Here is a 9,681-nt window from a genome sequence, read left to right as displayed (position 1 = left end):
AATCATCATAATCTATTTTTAGCCAGGACTGTAGATGGTGGCCATAGAGTGTGACCCGCCATAATTGGAAATATTTATTTTACCCACAGTGGTCACCAACACTGGTCATGGAGAGCTACAGGGTCATGGAGAGCTACAGGGTCATGGAGAGCTACAGGGTCATGAGGAGCTACAGGGTCATGGAGAGCTACAGGGTCATGGGGAGCTACAGGGTCATGGAGAGCTACAGGGTCATGGGGAGCTACAGGGTCATGGAGAGCTACAGGGTCATGGAGAGCTACAGGGCCATGGGGAGCTACAGGGTCATGGGGAGCTACAGGGTCATGGAGAGCTACAGGGTCATGGGGAGCTACAGGGTCATGGAGAGCTACAGGGTCAGTCATGGGGAGCTACAGGGTCATGGGGAGCTACAGGGTCATGGGGAGCTACAGGGTCATGGAGAGCTACAAGGTCATGGGGAGCTACAGGGTCATGGGGAGCTACAGGGTCATGGAGAGCTACAGGGTCATGGGGAGCTACAGGGTCATGGAGAGCTACAGGGTCATGGAGAGCTACAGGGTCATGGAGAGCTACAGGGTCATGGGGAGCTACAGGGTTTGTAGACTTCTGTTCCTGCCAAACACCAACACTTTAACACTTGCTTTTGTTCCACTAATGATCTATGGTGTAATTTGTTAATTGTAAATCTTGTTGGTACTGGATATGTTGGCATGTTGATCTGTAGATATTTATTATCCTTACTGGGTTAACATCTTCACCTCACCTCGCTCATGCTTTGTGCTATTGCCGAAGATCTAACAACATGGCAAATTAATTCACATTTCTAGTATTACTTACAGAAAACTACTTGGCTAATTTGGCAACCATACTGATTGACACCCTCATTACAGTAATTCCAATTAGAAATGCAAATTAGGGAGCCACATCTTTGATTAACTGACAGAAAGTTCCTTGTTGGTTTGTGGATGTCCTCCTAGACTTGTGCTGTTGATGTGGCACTACTATAAAGCATTGAGGGAGATCATAATTAACCCTATGATGCTAAAGTGAGTTATTTTTAATTACCAGCCATCCATCCCTCTGTGTTGCATCTCACAATCTGGACTCTCTTCAACTTTCCTGTGTTAAATATGATGCAGAATGATGATATGCTAATTACCGTAGATGGGCATTGGGATTCATTATGTCTGGAATTTACATGAGCTAATTATCGTTTAATGAAACTAATTACTAATAATTTTACTAATTAAAAGGATGAGATCTCATTATGTTTTTTTCTTCTCTTAGTGTGACTCCACAATGGACTGTGTGCATATACAGTATGGACAAATTGTTTCAAGAAGTGTGTTAATGACATTCACTAACAGATATTATTTGTAATGTCAAATGTCTAAATGTGTTTTCATGTAGTTTTTTCTTTGTAATCGCAATATCCTTTCATGAACTAATCATAAGACCATTCTAGATCGGTTTTAGAATTTCAGATTTTATTTTGGATTTGAAACAAAGGATTGCTTCAAAATCATGGGCAGCTGTTTGAAATGTGTTTGATAAAGAAACAAATAGTATTACATTTAGGTATAGCTATTTTAGGTAAATTATACAGAACATTTGAAAAATACTGGTATGCAAACCTGAGTTTTGCTGGCTGGCTGCTCTCTTTCCTGTACAATTGCATGTGTATATTGACCTCTGTTGGGCAATAATAGGAAGCGCAAACTGATTTTGCATTGATTCCTACAATATGTCAGTGAACCGATTTTCATACAATCACACAGATTAGTATAACATGTACACATAAAGCATACAGCAAATCACTAACAAAAAGCCCTTTATTAATTTCTCAACCTCACAAGCATTAAATTCTACAATACCTTTTTACAACATGGTTTACAGCTTTACAAAATCAGAGAACACTAAATATTTACAGAGTTGTGCAAACAGTTCTCTAACATGATAGATAAATATCTAAAATCTCTAAAAAGGCATGCATAGGAGTGAAGTTTGGCAAGTTAAAATACTTTTCTGAAGACAAAACCCTCTTAAATACATACACTTGCATGTAAACTTCTGTCACTAATTATGAATGTAAACACCAGTTACTAATATGAATATAAGTCAGTTGCCATCCCAAAGGTAAACATTACAATGTCCACACAGTGCATGTCTTAGATACATGATCTGTAAAACCAAACACTTTAGTACAAGCATGTTAGTACATCTACTGCCTTAAAAGGCCTCTAAACATTATTTTGCATGTACAGTAGCTATCTTGTTAGCTCAAAGGATTTGGCAGTGCATCGGAAGCTTGAGAAATCACCAAGCATTTTGTTCTTCAAAGTTCCACTCGCACAACTCTACACATCTAAGATCATTGCATAAGAGAGATGACATCTGAGTGACTGCTGCTAGATGAAAGTCTGCATCTATGCCTTTATCCACCATAAAAATGTAAATAAATGATTTGATTTCTTTACATAAATTGTTATTTTAGATCAAATCTTTATATTATTAAGTGTCAATCAAATTCGTATAAAATATAACACCATCCGTTAAAATCACAGATTTCTCACATCAATAAAAATGTAACTGGATTTCCAGCACTACTAAACTACATTAGCATTAACTCTAGAATGTTTGCACCTTTTGGTGTTGATCATTTATAAAGCAAGTAGTTATCATCATACAACAGGGGTCGTTCCACCAATTCGGTGCCTTTTGAGAAGTGTAACTTGGAGAAAAAAAACCCTGTTGATTTCACTTAATTTTTACATTCAGTCATAAAATGCACGTTTAACTTTATAAAAAACAATTTCACGTAAAACAAAATGACCCTATTAAGTGCCAAATAAAGTAATATTTCATCTTAAATCAGCCATAAATCCCCTCGTGACAGGGGGAATGTAAGTTTTTGTGTGCAACAGGGAGTGGCAATTAAATGCAAGCTTCACAAAAACAATGAAATAGCTTAAACATTTCTAGCTTGTCTTATCTATGTGTTTTGCTCGACCCATTCAGTTTTCCACCACAAAACACCAGAAAATGGCCAAAAAGAGTAGAAACGGCTCACCTGCTTTTACACTATGATTTGACTATGTTACATTTTTATTACGATTTTTTTTTAAAGGAATAGTTTCACCATATTAAAACCAGATTTCAGTTCATGTAACAGGATTAACCTTAAAATGTAAATGTTTTGTCTTTTAGAAGACACTCTTATCCAGAGCGACTTACAGGAGCAATTAGGGTTAAGTGCCTTGCTCAAGCGCACAGACAGAATTTACACCTAGTCAGCTTGGGGATTCAAACCAGCGACCTTTCGGTTACTGGCCCATCGCTCTTAACTGCTAAGACTACTTGCCTCCAAAATGAGAGATAGATTTAAATGAATCACTAATCACATGAAATAAAAATAAAAACTTTTCAGAAATGACTGTCAAACCAACAACTAGGGCTTAACAATGATGGTGAAATGATGGAGAAATCTTTGGATTAAGTGGGTTGAAATCTTCCTAAAATGCTGAATTGGCACTTTAGCAAACCTTTATTCATATTTAAAAAAAAAGAATTGAATTCTCCATGGAGTCTATATTAAAGGGCACTTAATTTAATATAACAGGCTTTTACAATTCAATACTGGTGCACAATTTCTATTTAAAATATCAAAGGGATGCAAAAGGCGCTCTTTTCCTGGAACATCCCATAAACTGAGGCAAAAATTAAAAAAAGGTCCCCTTTCTCAAAAGGAGCATGGAATGAAAACCAGCTCACGCTATTCTCTGTTTTTGTATGTGAACTCAAATTGATCATGATCAAAAACTTATATAGCTTGAGACACAAAAGAATGCCCTGCAATTGTATTAGGTTGCCATTAAAACAGCACTTCCCTCCACTATACTTTATATACTGTTATGTAACAGGGGTCTGTGTGCTGCTAAAAGCTTAGCTTCCTCCACTGTCCGACTGCCCCATACTGGGTTCGAACCAGTGATCCTCTGCTTCGCAACACACGTAACCGTCCTACTTGACAATGTTCCAACATGTTGAGCCACCCAAAACGTACAAATTGGATGGCTCCATCTGCAACATTTCAAGCAAGCTGTGGCATGAGCTTCCGGTACGTTCTTAACTTTGTTACATACAGATATAAAAAGATTATCATATGTCCTTGGACAAAGAAGCTGCTGGTGTATGTGTGGTTTTGCTGCTGTATCCACCTTGCATCTTGTGTCCGGTGAAGCTGGGTATATGTGCAATGCGGTGGATACTCCTCGCACCTTGACTCATGGCAGTCGGGGAGAGGAGGGAAGGAGAGGGAGGGGAGGAGGAGGAAGTGGATGTGGGGGACAAAGAGGAGGAATTGGAAGAGGGGGAGGTGGAGGAGGAAGATGAGCAGTGAGAGAAAGGGCTGGGTCGGCCATTTTGGGTTTGTGATGAGAAGGAAAGATTTTGACGTCTGTCATTGAGAGAAGGGCTAGGAGGGATGAGACGACTCAGATTAAGAGACGGGATGAAAGATTTGTGTGAGGAGGACGGGGAGGAGGAAGGTGATTTAATTGGGTTAGACACAGTGTTTGGACCGGGCAATGACATATTTTTTCCAGAGCTATGACAAAAGGCTGGGATCTTAGAAGCAGGTAAAGCAAGGAAATAATGGTTACTATCCCCACCAGCTTTCTTAGCACTTCTGTTAGCCTGCGAAACAAAGATGGCGGGAGATATGGAATGTCAAGAAAGGCAAAAGAAGGGTTATTATACAAAGATAAATAAGCATCATGTTAGAAAGCAAAAAGGTGGCACTAAAATACACTAATTATAGATCATTTCCTGACTTCATATTTTCTATGAATCACCTACAGGGTTAATGATGCCCACTAATTCACTAATTCAATGCACTAACTCATCACACACATGCAGTGTTTATGACATAAATATCATGCTTCTCAGGGTGAGATAAAGAGGGTTAAAGAATATTTGGACAGTTGACAGAAGGTGAGTTTAGTTTGAATATAGGTTTAGTTTAGTTGATTTAGTTTAAGGTTGAAGATGTTGAAAAAGTGAAGTGAATATATCCTTGCCAATCTTCTATCCTTGCCTCCACCTCCAAGTGAATTACAGTTACATGGTGAGCATGCTCAAGGAGCATATAGAGGTGAAGAAGAGGGTACAGATGGTAACAGTCAAAAGGTCTTGAAGACATACAGTAGGAGAACAAGACAGAGAGTGAGTGGATTCAACAAACATATCCTAGAATTGTACAGTTTCCAAGGCTTCATGTAAACTTCTCTAAATCATGAAAGTAGTTTCTCCAATACTTCCTAACACAGGCCATCTTATAGTAAAACTACCTGTGGAAACTGCTTCTGATTGGCCTGGAGCTTCTGAGTTTTTCCTCCTGGTTTGTCAGCTGACCCGGCTGGTTGCTGCCAGGACTTTGCAGAAAGAGACATCTGACTCGAAGAAGGAGAGCCACTGGTATTCTGGAAATATTCAAAACAGACAAAAATCATATATTAGGAACAGATTGTGAAAACACCGAAGAGCCAAAGCAACAACAACAAAAAGACATGTATCCAGAGATAAGATGGCAGTATGCTTACAGTAGATATGTGTTTCCCAAACTGAGGTACTAGTAGAGTTACCAGCTCCAGGGGGTAGTCTGAGACTGTAATGGGGGATTTTGTGTTCAGCTGTATTCTTTTTTTAGTTTGCACTTATAGTTTCACATGCTGTTTGGACATTATTAGTAAAAGCTAATTAGGTTATTTTACTATCAGCTGAGGATAAATTAGCACCCTTGTAATTGATGGTTAATAACAAAGAATATTTATTTATGGAGTTGCGGTATGCCAGAGATGTTTTCAAAGTAATAACGTTATATTGCCTGTGATACAGGCATTTGGGTATATCTAGAAAGCTGCTGAGTCAAGTTAGGGGTCCTCATTTTTTTTTCTAAAGTTCAGGAGCCACTGACCCGCCTGCATCAACACTGAGAGCAAAGCATGCACAGTGGAACCATGGCCACAATATAAAGCCAGTCATTTTAAAGCCAGTCACTTTGAACCAGACAAAGTTCACTGTTCAAAGTCCACAATTAGGAGACAAACACAAGTCATAGCAACCCAGGTACCCAGGGACAACAATCATGTCAGCTGACACCACAAAGACAGCTTATAAGCAGAGGTAGATCCCAGCTGTATCCCCAGCAGCGCCTGAAAAACATGTTCATCTTTAGTGGTTAGAGGGAGAGAAGGTGGGAATCTACCAGAGACCCAGCCACCAGCCCAGCCCTCGCAGGGACCCAGCCACCAGCCCTCAGAGGGACCCAGCCACCAGTGCAGCGTTAGGGGGAAGGAGCTTTAAGAGAGACCTGTTTCTTGGAGCTGCTTGTGATGGATGGCCTGGGAAGCTCTGGTTTGGACTTCTTACTCTGAGGATGCTTCAGGAACTTTGAGACCTGAGGAGGGGCAGGCCTCTTGGAGGGACTGCCCTCCCTCTCTCGTTGGGGTTTCACTGTGGCTGGAGACTCTTCACAGGAGTCTGTGTTAGGCGCTGCTGGGCTTATATTGTCCACAGTGATCTCCAGCTGTTTAATGTTCTCCTCTAGACTGGTTATGGAGTCGTAGGCATTCTTACAGATCTCCTCTGTCCTGCGTTTAGAGTTTGACCTGGTGAGAGTGCTTGGTGACGTGATGTTATTCACAGAGGTGAGGTGACTAAAGTCAGTTTGTGGTATGCTACTGCTGTTGATCTCAAACCTTTCGGTCTCATTCATGTGTCCGTCCCACTCCTCCTCGTCCTCATAGACCACCACCTGAAGTGTCTTCTTCCCTGTTTTGGTCCCAGTGCGAATCGCCTGGCTGATGGCCGCCAGCTTATTTTTTGGGAACTTGAATTTGAACTTCTTTTTGGTCTCTGGTTTTCTGGTGTTTGAGGGCTCCGTTTTAGACTGTTCTGGCAATGAGCACTCTGCTGTGCTCTTCTGTTGCGCAACCACAGCAGGAGTATTATCGTGACTGGTTGCAGTGTTTCCTGTCACTGCTGTCTTGTTTGCCTGATGTAGATAAGTGTTAGGCTTTACCTGAGGTACACTCTTCTCTGATCCTTCCTCCTCTGCTTCCTCCTTGATGCTCTCCTGATGCAGCAGCCTATCCAGCTCCTCCTCACACTCAAAGATGGTGGACATACGCTTGTAGGCCGACCGGATGTCCATGGGCTCGTCGAATATGATGATCACAGGCTTCCTGTCGAAGCCACTGTGCTCCTGGCTGATACTGGTGGTGTCGTTCCCAACACTGACGGTCTGAACCTCGGACATGCTGGTACCATTCACTATCTCCTGGTACTCCCCAGTGGACAGAGCCTGCACTCTGTTGCTGGTGATCATCATGAAGGAGATGTTCTCAGGGGGAGGAGGGCCCTCCTCGTCTGGGAGGTCAGGGCTCAGGCTGCTGCCCTCCTCTACATACCGTGGTGCTCTGCTTCTGGAGGACCTCAACACTACCTGCTGGCTCTGGCTGTCACCCAGGCCCCTGCTCTCTGGTGGAGACCCTGGACTACCTGAAACCTCTTGGCCTGTACTACTCACAAACTGGATTACTGGTACTGGTGGTGGTGAAGATGATGATAGTGGAAGTGGTGGTGATGCTGGTGAAGATGGTGGTGGTGATGATGACAAAGATGATGATGATGGTTTACTGTTAGTAAGATAACAGTCTTGCTGAGAGGGTTCAGATATGTCCTGCTTCTCTGCAGGTATTGGAGGAGACACAGGTTCAACTACCCCCACTTTCTGACTCTGAACAGGATCCTTCCGGACATTCTCATCAACGAGGCTCTCCTTCCCACTATCTTCTCCAACTGCTATCTTCTGTGTATTAGGAGGACAATCTTGGCCTTCCAGCACTGAGTTACATGATACCAGAGGAGACATGTCTGCTATTAGTAACTCTGGCTGCTGGGAGTCAAATGTATTTGAGTTTGCCACCTGTGACGGGGACAATGTTCCCTCCCTGCCTTCCGATTGGTCTGTTTTTCCCGATGGAGGCTTCTCATTGGATAACTGTCCTGTGACATAATACATGACCTGGAAAAAAAAATCAGGGAAATATCAACATCAAACATATACAATATACTGTATTCTGACTGAGGAACATGGGTTATATGGGGGAGTTAAGACTTACCCTGGGACTCTTTGGAACAATGTCAAATCTGTTTTCATCAGTGTTGGGCACACTTTTCTCTTTACCCTTGTTCTCCTGACTCTGCTAGGACAGTTTAGGAGATAACATCATTGCACAACAGCTCTCTGAGTTCAGTTTACATTTCAAATTACATTGAGGAGACCAGCCTTGGCAGCCAAGAGAGCATGCTTAGAAAACTAAGGGAAATAGAGTCAAGCACAATGTCATAAGAGAGATATGCTACAAAATATCAGATGCAGATTCATTCACGGAGCCAGGCAAGAACACTGCACAGTGTGAATGACAAGTCTAATCTCAGAGTGGAAGGAAATGGAAATTAATTGAAGATAATATCACATTTGGAAACCAAGAGCAAACATTTTCCAACACCAAGAGACACCATACACCTTTTATATGAGATCAGCCAATTCAGTGAAAGGCATCGATAACATGACAGGAAACACCAAAAGAAACACCAAACCTCCGGCCCCCAGGCCATTCCAATAGCAAAACACAGCACTGAGTGGCAGTCAGACCAGTGTTCAGAAGCACATTCAATCGAAAGCAAGCTTTAGATCCAAGCTCAGACCAGATTCAGAGGCTGATTAAGCTGTAAGCACAGACAGACAGCACAGACAGGCAGGCCCCAGATCAGATTAGTGTTAGAGGCCAGATAAGCAGTGAGTGAGTTACAAGCAGTGCATGCCTAAGGGGGCCAGAACGGGTTAGAAAAAGGGTACCACATCTGTTACCTTTGGGTCTTTGGGTGAGAGGGAGAGTTCTGGCTCTATCTGTCTGACTTGAGATGCAGTCTCAAGGTCTATGACACACTTTGTGCTTACATCTCTAAGAGTGTACTTCTGAAACACCTGAGGAGGTCAAATTGCAGTGATTAGATCACAGATCGTATATCATGACAAGGCCTCTGTGGCTGTACAACAAAGGCTGAGTTAAAAATATCACAGTAACTGGTGTATTTGGCCGGGCATATTCTTGTTCACACAGACAAAACCCATTCCTCCAATGAACAACAGAGGGAGACATGAACACATTTTCATTAGGTTTTTGTAGTAATGCAGGTAAGATAAGACCACATACAATAGTGCTACTGTTTATATTAAAAAAGGTTTTGTACATATGTGGTTTACATGTGACAGTGTATTTTTACCTGTAGTTCCTTCATGAATTTATCCTCCTCCTCATCATCCTCTTCTTCTTCGTCCTCCTTTTCCCCTGGCTCAGCGGAGGCTATAAAAACAGGAGTGGTTTGGGGCTTGGGCTTGACCTCTGGGGGCTGTCTGGTGGGTTTGGGACTGGGTTGAGGGACCACCTCCTCTTCATCATCCTGAAGGAGATAGTAACACACTGACTTGGACACTGGAATACTTGACAGAGCAAAACTGGCTTAGATAAATTGCCACTGTATCCCCCACTAGGTCATGTGTGCATACACTACTAAACAGCCATTTGACTGGCAGTGTTATGAGGTTATCCTGTT

The 9,681-nt window shown here is 42.1% G+C and overlaps 1 protein-coding gene across 11 annotated transcripts in view; it reads right to left on the bottom strand.

Annotated features, from left to right (window-relative positions):
• Positions 1-1,814: 1,814 nt before the first annotated feature.
• The window catches only part of si:ch211-207d6.2 (sickle tail protein homolog), a 79,357-nt gene continuing 71,490 nt past the window's right edge, over positions 1,815-9,681 (bottom strand). For 6 of the 11 annotated variants that reach the window (XM_045694115.1, XM_045694117.1, XM_045694118.1 and 3 more), the window contains 5 exons: positions 9,352-9,528; positions 8,936-9,052; positions 8,184-8,267; positions 6,371-8,086; positions 1,815-5,480 (listed from right to left, as the gene is read on the bottom strand). In XM_045694115.1, coding sequence (XP_045550071.1) covers positions 5,334-5,480; positions 6,371-8,086; positions 8,184-8,267; positions 8,936-9,052; positions 9,352-9,528 — 2,241 coding nt within the window. In that variant the 3' untranslated portion in view covers positions 1,815-5,333. The remainder of the gene's footprint in view (positions 5,481-6,370; positions 8,087-8,183; positions 8,268-8,935; positions 9,053-9,351; positions 9,529-9,681) is intronic. The other 5 variants (XM_045694125.1, XM_014140404.2, XM_045694123.1 and 2 more) reach the window with 5 other exon arrangements.

Source organism: Salmo salar, chromosome ssa14, assembly GCF_905237065.1.
Source record: "Salmo salar chromosome ssa14, Ssal_v3.1, whole genome shotgun sequence".
In the NCBI taxonomy this organism is placed as follows: Eukaryota; Metazoa; Chordata; class Actinopteri; order Salmoniformes; family Salmonidae; genus Salmo; species Salmo salar.
Note: the sequence above shows the minus strand (reverse complement) of the source record. Positions and strands in the feature narration are given on the sequence as shown.